The 21,723-nt window shown below is 46.9% G+C and overlaps 1 protein-coding gene across 4 annotated transcripts in view; it reads right to left on the minus strand.

Annotated features, from left to right (window-relative positions):
• Positions 1-21,723, minus strand: part of PAX7 (paired box 7) — a 102,038-nt gene that overhangs the window by 17,662 nt on the left and 62,653 nt on the right. For all 4 annotated transcript variants that reach the window (XM_030018021.1, XM_030018022.1, XM_030018019.1 and 1 more), the window contains exons 6-7: positions 20,040-20,205; positions 19,232-19,431 (exon numbers count right to left, since the gene is read on the minus strand). In XM_030018021.1, coding sequence (XP_029873881.1) covers positions 19,232-19,431; positions 20,040-20,205 — 366 coding nt within the window. The remainder of the gene's footprint in view (positions 1-19,231; positions 19,432-20,039; positions 20,206-21,723) is intronic.

Consider the following 21,723-nt stretch of genomic DNA (forward strand, 5'->3'; position numbering starts at 1 on the left):
GAAGTAAAACACTGCAATTTGTAACAAAAAGATATAAAAAATAAAATATCCAGTTGCAATATTTTTGTCCCTTTGTTTATAAGGAGAGAAAAAGAAACTCTCCAGAGAGTGCTGAATTAAATGAAACCATTTTGCTCTTTCCAAAATGTCCTGGCAACCCGTCCTCTCATCCATAGTGATCTCAGTTATCCTTTCTGCTGCAGGGTGAGCATGTTACAGATACACGGCAGGGCTTGGCGGTTTATAATGAAGCCATTCCTATTGCTATTTATTTGTGTTGCAATGACACAGAAGTGCTGTAGTCAAGGAGCATGTCCCACTGCACAAGACCCTGCACAAAAACCAGAAACAAAATCCAAAAGCCCCCAAATGTCAGATATTTCAGATCTGGGGACTGGCCATCTCCCCTTGGGCCTGGCTCTCTTTCTACTCCCATCCCAAGAAAGGAAACCCAGAAGAAAAATAAAGATGAAGAAGGCACCAGATTCCTGAATCTCTTCCCCTGCAAAGTGAAGAGAGTAGAAGCCAAGACTGGTCCAACTCTAAGAATGAAAAAAAGGGTCTAAGGTGCTGCAGATAAAATGGAGGAATGGGAATTATTAATTAATCTGTTCCAAAAATTCACCACACACAGGCACTTAAGAAGTACTCAGCATTTACTCCTTCCATGAACACAACCCCCATACACCCTGGCATAGTCCTTCAGACTCTGGTACACACCTAGCTTTTTCCTTCTGGTTTATAAAACACGAGTGTGAATCATTGAGCGGTGGAGCTCTGCTGGGGAGGAATATGGTCTATTGTGTATTAAACAAATGCTAAATGATTACAAGCACCATATTGGCTGAGAAAAAAAGCAGGCTGCGGTGAGTTGTGCCTGTCACGTCACTGCTCCTGCTTGGCAAGTAAGTTCTAATGCACAATTGGTATTTATTAGATGACATACAACAACTGTCTCATTAAATCAGGGCTTGAGCGTAGGCCGGAAGTCTTAATTTAAAGTGTCACCAGCTATTGAAATCAGATGGTTTAGGCAGGAGTGGAGTGAAAGCAAGGGGAAAAAAAAATGGAGCTTAAAGAAGTGGAAACAGTCACTGGTCCTAACCCACCTTTTGAAATGGGTTGTGATTTTTATGCTGGTCTGGGCACTGGGTCGAAAAATATTTGTTCTGCATTTGCTTTCTCTACATGCACTTTCAAACTCTCCCCCTAATAAACGGTTGGGCACCTTTCTGTGTTTTAAATGCAGTGTCGAAAGCAAAGGTTAATGCTGGAGATTGCATTCCAATTGAAAACGCGGCAACCGGTAAATTTGGTTTGTTTAGAGTGGAAATGCTTGAACTGCTGTAGATGGGTGGCGGGTGCGAGAGCGTGGGGAGAGGGAGGTGGGAGACGCTCCCTGCGCCCCAGCTCCTCTCCGGACAAAATTAAATTTCAAAGTTTAATGAGTTGCGAAGGGCGCTGGATTAAAAAGCCTGGTCCCTGCACTGCCAAAACTGAAGCAGTGTGATGAAGAGAGAGAGAGAGAGAGAAAAAAAAAATCCCACCAAACCCAAAACGTCAGGGAACAGAGCAAGTGAAAAATGTCAGGGCAAATTGCTCTTGACAGTGTTAATATCTGCACCTCATAGCAATAATTACATGTAAATAAATAGTGAAATAGCTCTCAGCTGGAGTCTGTACTCTGAGTGCAGATGCCACTAACAGCCAGCTGGGGACCTTTCGCTCTTCGACTGCCGTTTTCCCCCCTTTCTTCCCTCCCTCCCCCCGTTTCATCTATGCCAGAGCTGAGAGAGCAATTGCTAGCAACTGCAGATCTGTTCACAGCCCTTCCCCCTTTCTCATCGCACCGCATTTGCTCCCTCTTCATATCACCCTCTCAGCCAGGGGCTGCTGTCGGCTGTCAGGGAAAAGTACATTGCTTTTAGCCCCTTGCCAGGGGAAAACAAGCTTTACCAGATTCACGTCTGGCCGTCGCATGAGTAAAGCTAAGGGGATGGGAATGGCGTGGCTGACTATCCTTCCATCTCTGTAGGCTCCTAAAAATGTCAGGAGGGATGGAGCTATCTGTTTCAAGCACTAGGATTATGTTCTTCTTATCACCAAGGTTGTCTATATTTCAAAAGGACACCGGAGAACATATGGTTTGGCATCAGGATGCAAAAAGATGCTTCGTTTCCACAGGAGACGCATCTCCCACTGCTATCAGTAGCATCCACAGAGATTTATAAGCCTGAGCAGGTGCCTCTAACCCTTGCCCAAGCACAAAATGCACTTCCACAAACCCACATCGTTCCTTCCAAGGGCCTCACTGCAAAACTGCCATGGCCCAAGCAAGAGGGGGGCAGGAAGCCACTGCACCATCAGCATCACTGGTGAAGGTGGGCTGAAATCAGTCAGCATGTTTCCTGGTTTCCCAGGCTGTGGGGATTTGATGGCAGCCTAAGAAATCACGAATGACATGGAGAGGGTGAATATTAATTGTCTATTCACCATCACTTCCAGAATGAGCCTTTGAATGAAGGTAGTAGGGGTGAAATATGAAGCAAATGAAGTGGAGCTTCACTCGATGGAGAGTCAACCTGTGGGACTCCTTGCCACAAGAAGCAATGGATGCTAAGCTGTGTGGGTGGAAAAGAAGACTGGGTAGGTACTTGGAAGAAAGGTCCACTGAGGATTAACAGACAAACCACCTTTTTTTTAAGGAAATCCCCCGAGCTGAAAATAGTGAGAGGCCCGGAGAGCACCCTGTTCTTGATCCTCATGAGGAGTCTGCTTATGGTCGCTATTGGGGAGGACCCTCTGGGCTAGGCAGAGCTTGGCCCCAACCACTATGATTGTCACCAAGCTCTTGGCAGCTCCAAGGGAAAAATTCCCATCGTCTCCCAGGCACTTGGCTAATATGGCCAAAGGGCTGTGGGTATCTGAGTGGGGAGGGCAGACAGGAGGACTCCAAAGGACTGAAAATAAACATACAACTGCATAGAAATATAGAAATACTAAATATGGAAGCACTTTTACAGAGAAGGCCTTTTGAGCTAGCAAAGGGCCTTGACAAAGTCTCAGGTTCCTACCTTACATTTAAGCAGGATAAAAACTCTGTGCCTCCATTCTTGGCCTTGGAGATAACAACCTTCCCTGTGGTACCGTGAGGAGAAACACATCGCAGGATGATGAGATGCTCAGATATTACGATGAAAGTCTTAGATAAAGTTAAGCTCATTATTTTAGCCCTATTCTCTTCCACTCGGTCAATTTATCTCTCTGTGCCCTCAGTTTTGCTCCCAGGCCTACAAGTCCGGGTCTAATTGTGAGCCATAGGGGTCTGCTAACCATGTAGCAGACCTGTGATGCTTACTCCCGAATGAAGCTGGCGTGTGCCTGGCTCCGCTGCCAAAAGATGCCGTGCTCTCACGCCGACACAGCTCATTAGCCACTCCCTAATCAGCATTACTCCAGGGCCAAACTACTAGACCAAAGCAAATAAAAAAAGAATAACCTGCCACTGATAGGAGTGAGACGTTCCTACTGAACCACAGCCTTGTGTAAGGGAGAAAAGCTTTGAGGCCTTTCCTTTCGGCTAATGAAATTCACAACAACACCCCACACTGCACTGAGCAACAAACACAGCTCCATTATTTGGAAAACAAATATGTTCTTTAGAGCTTCCTGGTTGTCAAACACCTTTTTGTTTAGCTCAACAACTAATCCACTTATCAGAGGATAAAGCTGCCAGTGAATCACCAGTATGATAAAAGCATGCACAAAATTAGCAAAAATTTGCCTATGGCTCCTGCACATTCAACAAACACCAGCTAAGAGAAAAATGATTTTTTTTTTTTTTTTTTTTTAATAACTGAGATCCCCAGGAGAGATTCTGTCAGATAGCGGCTTTTATTTCGCTTGCAGTTTTTTTTCCTCTCTCTCTCTCTTCCCATATAACCCAAACACTGAGGCTGGGAGATGCTGGGAGCTGATATGAGATCCACGGAAATTGGCAGTATTTGAATAAGCAAGAGATGCAGCCGGGCAAAATTTTAATAAGTTGGGGTTTTTTTAAATAAAAAAAAATAGTGCTCAGGCATTGGCTGCTTCCCTAGGACCTCAGCACTGCTGCATGCTTTGCTGCTCATGAGGTTGTAATACCTATAGGATGCTGCTCTTCATTGTGTTTTGTAGCCCTTTGTGATTTTAGCCTCTCTGCATTCCTGCATGGTGGATCCATGCTAACTCTCCCTGTTACATGGATGGGGAAACCACTGCAGACAAGAGTAAGTAGTTTGCCAGGGTTGGGCAACCAAGTTAGCAGCAGGGGACATGAGTCTCGTGACTTCCAATTCTCTGCTGCCCCAAACATTAAACCACCTTCCCTCTCTTGAGCTCTTCCACTGAAACCTTTGGCAGGACCTCGCAGAGCATTAACTAGGTAAATGGGATTTACCTACTCTCTGAAATTCACTCAGCTATGTAAACCTTGGGAATTTCTCCAGTGTGGATGTGTGCAGAGATGTTCTGGCGAGATTTCTAGCATTTCTGGACACCACTATAAACCAGAGCATGTGAAAGAGGGAATGAGAAAGAAGGAAAGAGAACTCCTTAGACTTGGACTCTAGCAAAAGACTTGTTCCAATAAAGACAAAATAAGTCTCTCCATAGTCTGTGGTGTCAACAGAGAGTGATTCAGTGTTTCGGAGGTCTGATTAATTTTCTGAAGATCCCTGCCTCTCTACACTCATCATATAGAGCTTGTAAGATGACTGAGCCCCTAATGGAAGCGCGTTAGTTAAGAGGAATGAATTTGGGGTGATATTCTCTCTTTGTTACCTTTAAATGACGACAGTCTGAAAGGGAGAATCACCACAGCCTGACTATGCTACCTTCAAGATTATCAAAATCATGCTGCCATAGCTGTTACTAGTCAGGATCCAACACAAGCTGACTGACGCTCTTAGCAGCAGCCAGACCTTGCACCACACAGAGCTCACAAACCTCGTCAGAGCCCACCTCCAAAGGCTCAAGTCACCTCAGATGATGAGGATGCTCCCTTGATCCCAAATCCTTATTTTCCTGGACCGTAACAACCTCAGCTAGACATTTGCATCACTGTAGATTAGTAAGAAGACATGGTGGGTTCAGAACTGCACCATAGCAGGCAAGCTGGGACAACTGGGGGCTTTGAAGGTTTCTGGCTGTACTTTCTAAGCACGCATCTTTACTTGCAAGTACTGTCAGCATGATGAGTGCTGGAGGTGAAGATCTGCAACTGTTTCAAGCCACAGTTCCATTGCAAGAGCCTGAATGGAGAGAACCTAACGCATTCCAATATTCTTTTTTCCCCCTAACTTTGCCTATGCTTGAACGGGACCACAGCACATGACGACAGGAGCATTTAGGGGAGCTGGGAATTAATCAAGAGGCACCCACCTGTCAGGCTGGTATCTGGAACTAAACAGAAACACTTGCTAGTGCTTGACCTCTCGCCCTCCAGACAAGCCTGCAGCTCAAGTGGTTTGAGAAACCCTCTTGCAGGGACCACAGCTCTGATACCCCAGGTGAAATAAAGCAAGGGGAGCAGGCAAGGAGAGACACAGGAGCTGGGTTATGAGCCATGGGGGAAGGAAGAAGAGGCCATAGCTGGTGGGGTTGATGGGGGGACTGGCAATCTTCTGGCATGGCTGGGAGAATGTAGCTGGAGAGCCGGTGTAATGATGTGGACGCAATGGGAAAAAACAGAGCACACAATGTGTTGGTCAACAGGCCAAGAGGAAGAGCTGTCTGAGGCTCAGTGCTGTAGGTAAAAGAGGCTGGATAGTAAAAGATACTGGAGATATTGAGAGTCAAATATCCCCGTGACTTTCTATATATCCCCAGATGAGGTTTGTGTTGGGTGAGATACACTTGATACATCAGCGCGTGCTAATTAGCAGTCCAGCACATATTTCAGTGTTAAATCAGCCTTTCTTGTAGTTAATGGAGGCCAAAACTCTGTGCTGATGACCATTCAAACAGTGAAACCTAAGGCAATGCTAACTCTGCTAAACAGCAGAAGAAAGCCCTGCATGCATGCCAAGGGATTTTGAAATACCAATCTTAAGGTACAGGATTAAGATCTTAATTTTTAAAGAGATGTGGGGCACTTGTTCTTTAAAATGCATGAACAGATTCTAAGCTAATGTAAAATGGCTTGGCCACTCTGGTAGCCTTGACCTCAGACCCAGATGATGTGAACAGAAAGATGCCACCTTAGTTCTGACTTTCTGATTTTCAGTTTTATGACTTCTGGGGTGTGTGTAAACACCTGCGAGAATGGAAGGGACAAATACTTCAGGAAAACCAGCCCTCTACACCTGCCCCAATACCAAAGAGAAGAGAGAACAGTGCAGAACAATATCTGAGCCAACAGTGCAAAGGGGTTGGGACATCCTACGCCAGCAGCAGCATCCTCTAAGTTCCCATACTTTAACAAGTGCAAGTCAGTTTGCCAGTACAAAAGACTCTGATGTTTCCAACAGGCATCTGTTACACCTCCTTCCTCCTCATCTGAAATAAAAACACCTCCTTCCCTTGGCAGCAAAAGTCGCTCAACATTGAAGTTACTGAGAGCCTTAAGTCTCATCTGCGAGAAACTTAAATACTGGGGGTTCAGTTCCACCAATGTCCCCTCGATCTATATGGTACGGACAGAGTTTATACTAGAAACCTGCTGGAGCTGGAACATAGACCCTGAAACTCTTTGCATGAAAGATGCCACTTTATAGATGGGCATAGAAATGAGGTAGGGAAAGGGGAATGGACATTCACAGGAGCTGGGCGGAGACTGAGGCTAAGTGAGCTGCTCAGAGTGAGGAATTTATTTGCTTTCTGAGTTATAATGAGCCTCTGGCCTAGGGATGGGAGCAGGAGGACAGAAGCGGCTGCTACAGAAACCAAGAAAACATTTTTTGCAACTAGTCCCTGCTTTTTCTTCTTCATTGCTCCAAGCAGCAACGACTAAAAGCCCCAGAGAGAGCTCAAAGCCTCTGATGCTGTACAGAAATGTGGCTGAACCACATTCCCTTGGGCTAAAAACCTGGAGCTAAGGATTCTGCAGCAAGCAGTGCTTTTATGGAGTCTCTTACGTAGGGAAGATCAGGAAACAGAGCACAGATCCAGCCAAAGACACAAAAATGTCTGGGACACAGCACGTAGCTAAACTGAACACCTTAGGAATACCCACCCTATCAGGCACTGAAACCACCTTGCTCCCTGGAAGAGCAGAAAGCACCGTGAAACCACGCCATGAACCAAGATGTAGCAAATTCCTTTAGAAGCAGGCAGAACCACATCCCTTTTTTGCACTGCAATACTAGTGACACCTCCAGCCCAGCTCTCCTGCATCGCGGACCTGCTCTCACCACTGCTGCTCATTTTTAGGGAGCCCTGTGCTCCCTCGAGAAGTGGTTCCCAAGCAGCTTCGGCATTGCCTCTTTCTCACTGCAGCATGCGAATCCCATGGCAGGAGTTGGTGCCCCCTCGGGGTGGCTCCTGCGCTGTCTGCTGGGCTGGAGCAAGGCACGGAGGTGCTATTAGCAGCATGCGTGGCCCAGAACTTCATTAGAGCTGGCAGACCCATGCTCCTGACAGAGCTGCTGAATCTGGTGTTGGCTTTTAGGGTCGGGGAGACCCCATGTGGCTCCTAATTCAGGGCTGGATTTGTGCTCAGCTGCGCACTCTAATCACTAATTAAAGGTTTGCCATCATCCTCCAGCAGCTGTTAGTGTCCTACAGGTCGATCCCCAAGCAACACTCTGCTGAGCCAGAGCCACCGATTGGGAAGTTCATTGGATGGGCAGTGTCCAACCCCCTCCCCAATACAGCCGGCTATTTATTTCCTCATCAGAAAAGGGTTGCAATATCAGACAATGCTCTGCTTTGTACCACCTCTTCTTCTCCCCTTCTTGCAGGCAGCCCCCAAATATTTCTTGCTTTTCCCCTCTTGTTCATTCTTCTTCTTTCTTTTCTTCTCTCTCTCTATTTTTTTTTTGAACGAAAAAATGTTATTTTGTGCCTCCTGAGCCTTGCTGGCTGGGCTCGGCGTCTGTATCAGCTGGAGGAGCTTATGAGCCTCGTCTCCTCGGATTTAGACTGAAATTTTGATTTTCTGCCGCGCTCAGATAATGTGGAAATCCTGTTCCCCGATATTTACTGTTTATCAGTGCAGCACAGCGCAGTTCTGGGGGGAAGGGAATCTCTCTCTCCGTGCGTCCCCCTTCGCTCCCCTCCACCCCCCATCCTGCATGCTAATGGAGTTTGACTTCGGAGCAGACGCTACAACAATAGCCTAATTACGGCGAGCAGAGGGGAAGAGGAACTTCCTGGCAAAGAGGCTCTGCATCGCTGGGATGAACTCTGATCCCTGTCCCCATCACCTGAGCCAGATGGAGCTCAAGACTGGTCCGTCATCCTGCCAGGGATCACTAAGCCACCTACCCCTCTCTAGGCCCACTTCTAAGCCAAGCTTTGTCACCTCAGGCAGACCCCAAGTCCCCTCCAGCTTTACAAAGCTGAGGATGGGGAAGTGCAGGAGCACAGTGAGCCATGCCATGTCTGCTTTCCCCCAGCTCCTCATCTGGATTAAGTGGTCCTGTCTCGTGTGTCCAAGCCAGGTTGCCCTCAGCATCACGGTCTATGAGGCCACCTCCCTGTCCCTTTTGCATCGCGTTTGTCCTGGAGGGAGCCTGTGTGTTTGGGGACCCCCATGACAGTCCCATTCCAAGGTGTGTATCCTGCTCCCCCATGTGCCAACATGCACACCAAGTCCTGCATCCTCCAGTGAGGATTAGTGTCGCTGAGCCCTTGCAAACTCATTCCTGCAAGCAACCTGGAGGCGAGAAGGGAAAGGGGGGACACTTCCCTGTGTGACATGACCTAGGTAAGAAAAATAAAACAATAATAAAAAAATCTGGGCCTCAGCAACAGGGGAACAGCTCTAAGGACCACTTAAGTGGCCAGCAGTGCATAATGCCTTGCTATTAATGAGGCCTGCTGCCGATGCCTAAAAGGATTGGTTATTGTCAGATAAAGTACGGGGCTTTCTCTCTCCCCCCCAGCCCCTTGCAGGGAAGGCAGGCATTTCCCTGTGGTTGGGATTGAGCTGAATAATGTCCCAGCCACCTGCAAATGCGCTGGGCTTTCTCTGCAACTGCATAATTAGAGGCGGCATTGGGGTAAGGCGGCAGGGTAACGCAGCATGTAGAAAGGAGGGAAAGAAAAATGGGAAAAAGAGTTTTGTTTTTTTTTAAAAAAAGGGGGGTGGTGGTGGAAAGGGAGACAGGAAACATGATAAAGCTCAGCCAGGCGCTCTCTGCTCGGCTGTTCTCTGTGCAGCTTGGCTGTTGGCTGGCTCTTCTGGTTTAAAGTGACTCCGCTTCTTATGGAAACGGAGAGGCGGTATTAAAAAAAAAAAAAAAAGAACCCAAGACACAGAGAGCTTCCTTATCTCATGGAGACAGTTGTCAGGAATCACTTTGACTGAGTCGTTTTGTCTCCATGCTTTTTTTCGCTGTCAAGCAGGCCTCAGGACATGGATCAAAGGAGAGGCGCCGAGCGCTCGCTGAAACTTCTGATCCCTTCTCGGTACAGACGCGCGAGTGGCAGACAGCTCTCCTCCACATCAAATGGAAGGAGAGAGGAGAGGGAGGAAGAAGGGAAGGGAGAGGGAGAAGAAAAGCTGGGAGAGACACAGAGAGAGAGGAGGCTGTGAGGGACTCTCTGCCGCTCTGGATTTCAGGGGAAAGACAGACAACAGCAGCCTTTGCTTTCCCTCTTCCCTGTTGGGAGCATCCCCCTGCCAGTGTCCCTCCAAAAGGGCAGCCAGAGGGAGGTGTGGGGCATGCAGCAGCACAGACATTTCCCCCAGACTAACAGGTGAGCTCCCCACAGGGCCTGCCTCAACCCAGGCTTGGCCCGGTGCATTGGTGGGTCCCAGACCAAGCTTTGCACTGAAGCTAGAGTCGTGGTGAGAGCTCCCACCTGCATGGGCCGCTCGGACATCCCTGTTTCAGCTCTGCACTGCCTTGGTGGGTGAATTCCTACCCCAAAACAACCCCCTCGGTGTCAGCCTTGCCTCCTTCCCTTCAATCTCTTAAGCCAGTCCCTGTGATTTTCCTATATCTGCTTGGCAAGCAGCTCCCCACCCTTTCCCCTGTGTGGCTCACGATTCCCTTTCAGGTACTTATTCCCTGAAATAAGATCCCCCTCATCTCCAAACTGGATAGGCTTAAGGGCTGACTCCAGCTTACTGCAGCGAGCTAAGACCCTCTGCACCTTTGATCAATTTACTACTCACACACCCCAGACCCCGCTAGGATTTCTGATCTTCAGCCCCCGCTGTAAATTGATCTCGTGCACGCCTGTCTGATGGAGGCAAGAAGCAGCATCTTGCAGCAGGAGGCCTTGCTGCACTCAAACCATTTTCCCTCACGTCTACCACTGTGCGAGGTGGAAACCCCCATGTGGCATGCACCCCACAACCTGATAGCCCCCCATTATTTATCTTTTGCACACACAGCTATATCTCCCCTCCTCTGCACTTCCTGCGCTCCCCATACACTACAGAAGACCCTGCACAGCCCTATAACCCCAAACTGCTAAAGCACGTATTGCACAGCCCTGTACTGCTCCCCCCTCCGTATGCAGTGCATCAAGAGAGATGGCAAGATGAATGCACTGCAAGCTGATGCAATATCCAAACTACCTTCCATCTCACACGAAAGACCGGCACAGCATCCCTTTAGAGTATGTCTCCCCCATAAGCCCCTCCTGATGCTTTGGGACCTAACAGCTCTTCTTAGCAGCCCTCCAGGATGCTCCAGAGACAGATACAGCCCCCAAAGTCCTCCCTGTCCTGTCAGCCCCAAACGTCCTGCTTGCAACCTTTGCCCCAAGACACTGCAACCCATCCGTCAGTGATCCCAGCAGCTGGCTGGCTTTTGGGTGGGAGCAATGCAAGCTTCCTGCATTGTTAGCACACGTAGATGGTGAAGCAAACAGAAAAGAAACCATACTGAATAATGACCCCTTTCAAAACGCATCCATCAGCTCTGGGAAAGCTGGAGGTCACGCCATATCCCCCTAACATGGAACTATGTGAGCAACGCACAATCCCGTGTCCATCTTCAGCATAGTGTTTCCTGAGCTGGGGCAGGCTTGAGGCTCACAAGGAAAGCAATGGACCCACATATACCCGCAATACACTGTCCCACCTCCTCTCCCAGCACAGTATCTCTGCTGTTTTGTCATACCCGCTGAAGTTAATACACTTTCCACAACCCCTCTTTGTGGTAAAAAAAGAGGGGGGCAGGTTGGGATCAGTGCCTGATTCACTGCAAAGTACATTGCTGTAGATTTTTCCTATCATAGATGGCTTTTCACAGCCAGGGCACAGCTGGAGCACAGCTGTTACACCATAGCTAGATTTTAACAGGCACACACAACGCACGGGCACACACACTGGTGTGCGCATACAGAATGTGCACGCAGAACACCAATGCCCTTGTGCACACAGGCGTGTGAGAGCACGCGTGCATGCCCCTGCCTCTGAATCATAATTATTCCTTTTACTGCATTCCTCCCTTTTAAGCTTCCCCTCTATCACACATCCCTCATTCCAGGGCTGCCTTTCCCCACCGCAGTCCCTTGATTCCTCTTGCAGCTCAGTACCAGCTCCCCAGTCCCTGGGTTATTGCAGCTCTTCGAGCCACGCGGTGAAACACTCGCCTCTGAATGCCAGAGGTCGCTCGGAAATGCCCGTCACCAGGCTGGATGCTGTATTAATTGCTAATCTCTCATTTTCTCTATCTGCCCTGCCTGGCTTGTCTCGAGTTCCCTTATTAATCATAAAGCAGGGCAAATCCTGCATTAGAATTCTCCAAGTCTGTGTCTCCCAGCCAAGTCCCTCTTACCCTCCCTAGTGTGGAAAAGAGACAGGACCCAGAGGAGAGGTGTTTCAGCAGAGCTGAAAGCCCCACCAGTCCTGTCCGGATTTCAGCAGGAATTACAGCCCCTGCAATGCCTGTTCCACCCACCCTGCTTCGGCTTTGCTCCCACCACTCTGTAAGCGGGTAGTGGGGTCTGGGTGGGAAGGGATATTTAAAGATTTATGGGTACAGATTTCCGTGTCTTAGCCCTGGGTGTCTTAAATATGTGCTCCCTGCTCCGACGTCTGGGGGCTTATCAGACGCTTTCACACCTCCCTGTATTTCTTCTTCCTGCTGTCATTGGTCTTGTCATTCTCCTCAGGGTTTTTTCCTGTATTTCTTCTCCTATTTTCTCCTTATTCCCCTTTCTCCCCAATTTGTCTACTTCTGATACTTGAGTTTACAAATAGTGCAGTGCCACAGGGGCTGATCCTGGACCCACCGAAGGTAATGACAAAGCTCCTATCGAATTCAAGGTTCAGGAATCAACTGTTTGCTCTGAAATCCTTCAGTGTTTCTAATATTTTAATATCTCAGTAATACACACAGAGAACAATGTCTAGAGTGGAAATCACATAGGAATAAATGCAATCAGTGCCACCCAGAGCATGAGAGTTAGAGTTAAGGTAATAAGACACTGCCTTATTTGTTTCTAATCAGTTTTCAATGGGACCAGAGCATCCAAATCAATCAAGGAAACTCATGAAACCTCAAGACTGACAGAAAGTGAATTGGCCCCTCAGATATGAATTTCTCCCTTCCCACCCTACTCCTTCGCTTGCAGTCATTAGGAATCAGGCAAATAAATACGTATCTATTTTCACATGAGAAAAATGTTCCATTCTCCCCTTTTCCCGTTGCTGGGAGCAGAGGCGTCTAATTGACAAGAGCAGATGGGCTTTGTTTGGTTAAATAAAAAAAAAAAAAAAAAAAAGAAAGCAAGAAACTTTAGTGGAAAAACTACCAGCTTTCCTGGGACACATAGGTTAAAAGTTTAGAGAGACAGAGCTGCATTTGACACCGAGCAAGGGAAAACGCCAACAGTCTCAGCAAAGCCAGTTTCTCCCAGAGAGAAACCTGGAGCTCCCATTCCCCCTTTTCCATCCCCCTGGCAAAAAAAGGACATGGATTTTAGCACGTGTTCACCTCCTTCTCCAAAAATCCTGCGTGCAATCTGCCACAAGGTCATGGGGAGGCTGAAGACCGCTCACTGAGAAAGAAACAGGGTGCAAGGAAGAATTGCAAATCAGAAAAGGGACAGCAGCCACTTTCTGAAGGGCAGACACTTTGTTTGAGGGAATCATGGTCCTCTAGAGAGATGGGGCTCTGCAGGAGGAATGCAGAGGAGGCAGTTTGTGGGAGAAGAGGGCAGAGACCACATGGAAAAAAAACTGGAGTGGAAAAGGAGGGTAGGAGAAAGGGGAAGGAGTGATAGAAAAAGGAGGTAGAGGAACCCAGGAGGCAAGGTTAAAGAAAAACCCTTGTGTGGGGTGGCACCCAGGAGCATCAGAGGTTAAAGAATATGAGAAGAACATGTTCCTACACTACGATAAGCCGGAGAAATGAATCCTTATCCGTCCAAAACCAACCCTTTAAAATTCGAGTGAGAGAAGGGTCTCCTTTCAGGGAAACGGGGAATCCTTAATGCTTCCTCCCTCAGCAACTGTAATGCCAGGATGTTCCCAATCTGCTTTGAGGGATGGAAAGATTAAGAATAATAAAAAAATTGCAATAAAATATGTGTGAACGAGGGGGTAATTGTGGACAAATGCAGCATTCAAATTCATTTTTCAGCTCTTTTACACACCATTTCAATCTTATTTTCTGCTTGTTAATGAGATCTTGTTGGTTGGGGTGGGCACGGCTGCCCAGTATCGCTTGGGTAATTGCACATAATTTTCTCTCTACTAGTGATTTGCATCAGATTTTTTTTTCCTAATTCTTTGCTATTTAAACCCCCTCCTCCCTTTCCCCCTCCCCCCCCCAAATCTCACCCTCTCCTCCCCCTCTTTCTTCCCCTCCCCTTCTCCTGGCCCAGCAAGACTCATTTTGAATGCTTATTATAGGCACAGTGTCTCCGACAAAAAAAAAAAAAAAAAAAAAAAAAAAAAAAAAGAAAAAGAAAAAAAAAAGGAACCAGACAGAAGGGATCCATGTCACTGAAGGAAGGAGTGCTGTCTCACTGGAGCCAGACACCGCGATGCCTGCTCCCCTCTCACCAGCTAACATCATGTCCTTCCCAATTGCCAGGTTTCCCCCCCAAAAAAGGGCTCAGCTGGCTCTTCTCATGCTTCTGCCAGGATCAGTGTGCTCCTGACAGGGATTCAGATGATCTCTAATCCCACCCCAGTGAGGCTGAGGAAAACATTATCCTGGATGGTGGAAGAGAATGGAGCCCTGGGACAATGTCAGGAAAAACAAAACTGTGCTATGGTTGTGCAGACTAAAAAGGTCCCTGAGTTTAGAGTGTAAATTTCTGGGCAGAGCCTGACCTGTGCCTCAAGTGGCCCTCCAGGAATACTATCAAAAAATGGTGATAAACCAAAAATTGTAAAATCTGAATCCAACCTTCAGATACTGCCATTACACTGGGAATGAATTTGCTCATGGAGCAAAAAAGCCACCGAAAGCCCTGAGAAAATTAAAGCAACAAATATGAGATGGTGAACAAGTTTCTCTTGGCTCTTCATATTTCTGGAATTGTCTTAATCTCTGGGTGATCCTGTGGGCTTGTTAAAAGATTCAAAGGTCTCAGAAATAACATCTTATGAAAGTATAGGAAACACCTGACTCTTAACTATACCTTAATAAGTTCTCCAGCTAACAGAGGCCATCTGCAACAAACTAATGATCTTTTGCTTTTGAATAACCCCTTGCAAGACCCCAACATGCTACAGTGAATGGTCAGACACATTTAAGACAGAGGCCTGGATCTAAAAGGGCAGCAGAAATTTTAGGAGGCAAAGCAGTGGACCCAATCCTCCTAAAAAACATGAAGACAATTTAGAAAGCAGAAGAGATGTGCTAGAGACGAAAGCAGCCCAGAATACAGTATAGCCCTACTTCTTTGCTGTTTGAAAAGCACCCAGGAAATCTAGGAAGGTCTCTTTATGTTGACTTGTAATGTACTGCTTAATTCATTTAATTTCTTCCCACCTCAGCCCACACTGCAGCACACACGTTTCTGAAGGACTGTCAGATGCTGATCAGGACATAACTGGACTTAATACTGAATTTACCATTATATTGAGCTATTTGTCACAAGCCTTATCCCAGGCACAGTGAGGGGCACTACTTAGCACAGGTCTGAACTTCGAAAGAGATGGATGCAAAGCATGACCTGGCTGTCTTGGTGCCTGGCCTTGTTCTAGTTGAGGTTGATAGGTATTCTCAAATAAATGGGAAATGATTCCTCTGTGGGACGAAAATGAGTTGGAAGTATTTACAATGTATTTATGAAATCCCACACACACACACACACATTTGGTTTACAACCCACTCTTGTGAGAAATGATGAGACAGAAGCTCCAGGGCCAGAAATCACACACACTACGACTGCTAACTGGTTACTCACTCTTCATATTTAACGTTGCTTCAGGTCTCTATATCTTTGCTAAGTTTTGGCACAGACATTAATGCCAGCCCAGAGGCAGTTATGAGCCACTGAGTCAGCCCAGCTGAATCTGTGACAGCTGCTGCTGACCCACGCAACCTTTGGGGAGCGATGGGGACCTTGCTGCTGCACATTCTGGCTCCCCGGTACTGAGCTATTTTCTGATAATCCATGACTGCTGCAGCCACCCAGTGCATCCTGACAGATGCAAGGTGACTCATCTGGCTGCAGCTGGCCAGCCTGTGAACTTCACTTTCTCAAACAGGCAACACTCAGAGCAAAATCTCTCTCTGACAAAGGCTGTCCCAGCACGAAACCATCACAAATCACTGCTCGGGTTACCCTGAGGTCTCTCACTAAGGTCTAGGAAGGAGTATGACATGAGAGATCATGCTAGGTAGTGGTTTAATCATGTGGGACTACCCTTTGTACAACCAAGTCCGTGCTCTTGTAGGAAGCGTCACAAAAAACATCATCATGGGATGAAGTAACTGAAGACAAAAATTCCCAGCTGACCTCCCACTCTTCGGCAGTCTCAGGTCTCGAATAGAGGCAGAATGGCCTCTACACCGGGGAAACTGCATGGGAAATGCTTTAGGGATCCAGAAGCTGAGCTGGTCAGGCACAAGGCTTTGTGTGCTACAGGCTGGAAAACAAGCAAGAAACATGGCCATTTCCCATGTGAAGTCCGGGTAAAACTTTCAGCAGCGTCTGCTCTTTCTGTCAAGAGGGGGAGGACTAAAGTGCGTGTGTGCATGGGGGGACTGAGCCCACAGTGGCCAAACGTAATCCCCTTTTCTCTGTTGTGAGAATGGAAATGCCATGCTTCCCCTCTAGAATTTCAGCTGCCAGCACCAAGCCCGTCTAGTGGATTCTGGCGGGGACACCCAATCCTGGGGTAACTGGATAGCGTGCCGAGCGGCAGCAAATGCTGGGAGCTCTCGGCCAGGCTGGCCCCCACCTCCTTGTCTAAACTGCAAAGAAATCTCCCTCCTGCTGCTGCTAAGGGATGAAACCAGAGAACTGTCTGTTTGCAGCTCAGACAAATTGCCATCATTTTAAGTTCCCCAATTTTTTTCTACCTCCTGAACTCCCTCCTTCCCTGTAGTTGATATTTACCCCTGCAGAGAGCAACCAGATACCACAAATAGCTGGACAGGAGGATGAGAATGTTGAGGTGCAATGGGTTTTACCTGTTATGCCGTAGAATGGCTGAATTATGCACAGATAAGTTATACAGAGCATCCCATATTGAGACCTCACAAAACTTTTACCCACCCCACTGCATAAAAGAGGACACTTCTAAGAGTTCTCATTCATGCCATTAGGAGTATTTCTTGCATCCTTCCACTAGGAACAGCAGAGGGCTTAGAAAGGCAGGAAGGTAGCAAGATAACTAAATATAAAGCAGTCATAAAATAACCTGAGTTAGCCTTTCTATGCACAAAAGAAATAGAAGAATTTATATGCTGATATCTTGGCCCTCACATGATTAAAAGCATTAGGAAAATGGGAATCTCCCCTTCTTGGGGGTGCAAAGCTCTCTTTTCTTCAAGACTGCCAGATAATGTATCCTCTCTTTCCCATACAAAGGGCTTATTGGCTCAGGACTCTATCTTCCCCCAGCCTGAGCCTGAGGGCAGGGTAATTTGGGATAGGGATAAGCATAGAAAAAGCATTGGTCTGGTCATTTCAATGAGCCTCTGATTTAGTGAGCGGGACTAGTAAGTAGATGATGAAGGTACAGAAATGGAAATTGCATGATGGACTTGTATATGTCTAGTGCTTGTGCAGCTTATCACGTGGATCTCATCCTTAACTTATTCTATGGTGCTAAATTGCACTTGTGATAATCTGAATTAATCACGTGCCCTGGACCATCTAACCTGCAGTCTGCCTTTGAATTCCACACTATATGCTCATCTCCCAAGCCCAGTGCTATTAGAAATCTCTTGTCAGAAAGATGTCTCCTTATTTCCCCCACAAATTACACTGTTTGAGGCAATATTCAGCCTCACACCAGTCACACTTTTACATTTTCTATCTTATGACCATTCAAAGCTAGAAGTGGGATTTTTATACCATTTCAGAGAAGCTGCAAAATTTCCCTCTTTCCATTGACACACAATGTTTGTTTTCACACAAGAGAGATCACAAGGTATTGGACCTTAAAATCTATATATCTCTCTGATGTCCCCATTTATTGGACTCCTCTCTAAACAGTTGTAGCCTTTTCATTTCAGATGCCTACCTAATTTCTCCCTGTAGTTTCAAATTATTTTGCACTTCCTGTCTTAAATAGTGTTATGGGCCACTCTGAAAAAACTGCTATAAGTACACTTCGTATGTCTCCATATTTCACAAGTGACTGAGACCAAAAGTAAAACATATTTGGTACCCCTCCAGGATGGCAGGCACCACATGAATGCAAGTCCTTGCTGCTAATTCTCAGCATACCGTATGTGCCTTGTTCCACTTAAAATCAAATGTGCATTTGGAAAACAGATTACATCAAGTAAACCAAAGAGAAGGTTAAAGGCTCTATCTAATGAGGTGACAGAAAATTAGAATTCTTATCCCAGGATAGCAACAGAGAGAGTAGGCTGTATTCTCAGGTGGCGTGCATCCTGGCATCTCCACTGACTTCAGTGGAGCTCACCAGCTGAGAACATAAATCTGCTCCCATAACACACACATAGCACAAGCTCTGCTGTCTCTAGACCCGCTGATGATGGAGGCTTTAACCTCTCTACACTGCTGAGGCTTGCTTCTCTGTCACATGCAGCACTGAAAAGCCATGCACACAACTGGCAGCAATCTGGTCAAGCCTGGTCTGGGGCCCTTTGGAAGGCAGCTGCGCTGAGTCTTGGAGCACAGATCCCAGAGTCAGGTCACGGGTGCTCTATTCTGAGCTCAGTCAGGGATTTTAAAATCAACAGTGTATTACATGGGGAGGCCGTGGCTCTTGCCTGGTAAACTTAAAATACACGTGCTCTACTCTTCTACACAAACAGATGCGTGTGAAATGTATCTTTGCTCTCTTAAAGCTTACATACACCTCTTATTCTGACCTTGTGGAAAGCATTAGCAGAATTGTTTACATGACAATTAGTTTCTCAAATATAAATCCCAGGTCTACATCCCTGTGTTCTGTGGAAGCTCAGATCCATGGCACTTTCATGTTCCAACCAGACTCAGACAAGCTGGCCTCAGCTAATCTCTAGATCAGTCGCTCACAAATCATGGACTACTTCTGAAGTGAGGCTGCAAAAAGTACCTAAAAAATTTAAGTGTGGTGTTATCAGGCTAAAATCCACAATTGAAGGGCCCACACCTGCACTGGAATTTTTTTGGAGGGCTGAGAAGACAAACACCAATGCTCTGGGTACTGGTGTTTGCAGTTACAGTGTGCTAAGCTGAATATGGGAACTAACAGGATACAAATGCTCTGGCAGTACAGTGCTGAGCTCAGGATAGAGATACTGCTGATACACAAATTAACTAATTGCTTTAACTAGGCTGCCTCTAAGAATTCGTGACAATAACAATAACTCCCTTGTTAACCATAATACACTGTGATAGCCTGAAGCTTGCCCTGCTCTCAGAGGATCTGGACCAGCCAAATACTCTCAGCCAAAGAGAATGGAAGCGGGTCACATACCTGTGGAGAGAGGCCATTGCTGACAGGATTCATGTGGTTGGCAGGAGCTGCAGCATTCATGAAACTGTCCGAGTAGCTGGAGAAGCTGTGTCGGGCCCCATAGGCAGAGCCAGTGTCAGCAGCAGCAGCTGCGGCAAGCCCTCCCTGGTGCATGGTGGATGGCGGCAGCGGCTGGGGTCTGTGTACAGTGCTTCCCCCATCTGTGGAGAGAGCATTTAGAGGTAAACAGTCGTGGGGTGTTACAGCTGGGACTGTGCAAAGTGTGGATCGATAGTTTGGCGATATCCTGAGCTCAGCTTCTGGGTCCCACCATCTCTGTGGTCCATGTGAACACAAGCATACCATGAGACAGTTTATGCACAGTACAAAATATGCAAACCTGGGACGAAATATCTGAAATTTCTCTTAACTTTCCCCCAGGCAGAGGCCATAAATTCCTTTGTAAAGGCCAAGGCCAGAGCCAACTGGAATTAGCAATACTCCTTCCACTGAACCCCAGTATGGAGTTTTATCCAGAACGAGGGATCGCCTATATGATACTCACTCTATAGTGATGTGCTCACAATTTCAAAGCTCAGCAGAAGAACTACAGTCATGAGACACATTGTCACAGGAGAAAGTACCATGAGACAGAGGAGAAAACTGTGGAGTTTCCACTGACTTGAGGAAAAACCTGGTCTTCCCAACTGAAGGAAACCACCTATGTATTACAAGAGCCTTAGTGGGATGTCATGAACCAGAAAGGGAAAGGACGATGGGTTGATGTAGGGCAAGAGAAGAGAAGGAGCACAGGCAAACGGGTGCTCACCTTGGGAAATGGTGGTTGTTGGGTAGGTGGAGTCCGGCAGCTGGTACGGGGGGAGAGTCGGCATTCCTGTCGGTGGGAAGCCGCCCGGCAGCAGGTGATTGAAAGCTGCAAGTTGGTTCGCTCCCGCCTGTTTGCGCCATCTCGCTCTTCGGTTGCTGAACCACACCTGATGGGGAAAGGGAAGACCACATGTGACTCACTCTGAACTGCTGTCCCATCTCACCTGGCTTGCTGATGGAAACACATCCTGAATTACAGCACTGGCCAAAACCAGGTTCAGGTCGCTGCCTGACACAGACTTTGTAAGTATTCGTCTCCGTTTCTCAGTTTTCTTTCTCCCAAATGACAATACTACTACCGCCCTGTCTCCTGGGTGAAGATACATGCATTTAAAATTGTTAAAGATACTACTAAGAGCGTGGGAGGGTGCTATCAGCAGTAGGGTGAGATGAAGAGAAATAATTTAGCTTGTGTATTCCGAAAGAGTCCATACCAAATAGATGCATTGCTACCACCTGGCCATTCTGCCTTGTTATCTGACAACTATGTGAATTATGCTGAAGGATTAAGTACCATAATAGCAACACGGCTGCACTGTTAGGAGGGATAAATAGACAGATTAGCATCATGGTTTCTATGTTAGACAAGCTAAATAGATAGAACCAGACCGGAGGGAATACAGGGTTTTCTTAGCTTCTCTGTACTGCAGCAAATCACTGTTGTCTGTATGCTAAGACATGCTCTCCTTGCAAGAGGCACTGCAGTGTGCACTAGAATTGTACTGCAGCCAATTTAAATCTCTGTGCATTAAAATAAACCCAGTATTAATGCATGTGCAAAGCTGGGCTCATGTTTCCTACAGGGCTAGTTTACCTGTAAGACTCAAGGGGAGATTTTTCTAAATGCATTTGTCTGCCCTGATGTGTTTTATCATGGGCAATCTCCCTTCTGCATGGTGGAAAGGGCTTCTCAAGCTGTCTCTTGGGCTTGGTTTACTTCATTTAATCAGAGAGGCTCTCAGGCCCGATCCCTGTTTGGGGTTCAGAAGTATGCGGATAAGCTTTCAAGCCAGATGAGAATGCAGCTGCTGGACTTTGTGAGGCCTAAAGGGCTAGAAAACATGATTAAATTTCACAGCAACAAGAAAAAATGGAGCAAAAATCAAGAGTGTAAGGCATTCGGGGGGGAAAAATCCTCCATCAGGCTTCCAAGCTGCTCAACATCAGATCAGAAGCTGGGGTTACAAGGGTTTGAGGCACTGCAGTCCAAACTGTCCCCGCATCTTGTGAACCAAACCAAAACTCTCTTCCCTAGGTATAGCAGAACCTTAGTCCGATGCACCTTGCACTTCAGACATGATCCAAATCTCAAAGTGGGTATCTTTGGCCTTTAAACTGAGTCCCCCTGCAAATGGTCACTTGTTAGTTTGCCTTTTTATTGGCACCTGTGGGTATGTATAATTCACTCAGCATGACAAGGCAACGTGTTTTCACTGAGAGCTGCTTACTTAATGGAGTGTTGGCCCTCAATCCACATGCACTGCAGTGGTGCTTGCTGCAAAAACAAGCATACACTGAGCTTCACACACAAATTTCTGTGAGGTTCTCTGGATCAGTCTATTATTGCTCTTTCTACTTGTTATTCACCTACTAGTGTGCTGTGGAAACAGTTTGATTAAAAACTG

This window comes from Aquila chrysaetos, chromosome 6, assembly GCF_900496995.4.
Source record: "Aquila chrysaetos chrysaetos chromosome 6, bAquChr1.4, whole genome shotgun sequence".
Classification (NCBI taxonomy): Eukaryota; Metazoa; Chordata; class Aves; order Accipitriformes; family Accipitridae; genus Aquila; species Aquila chrysaetos.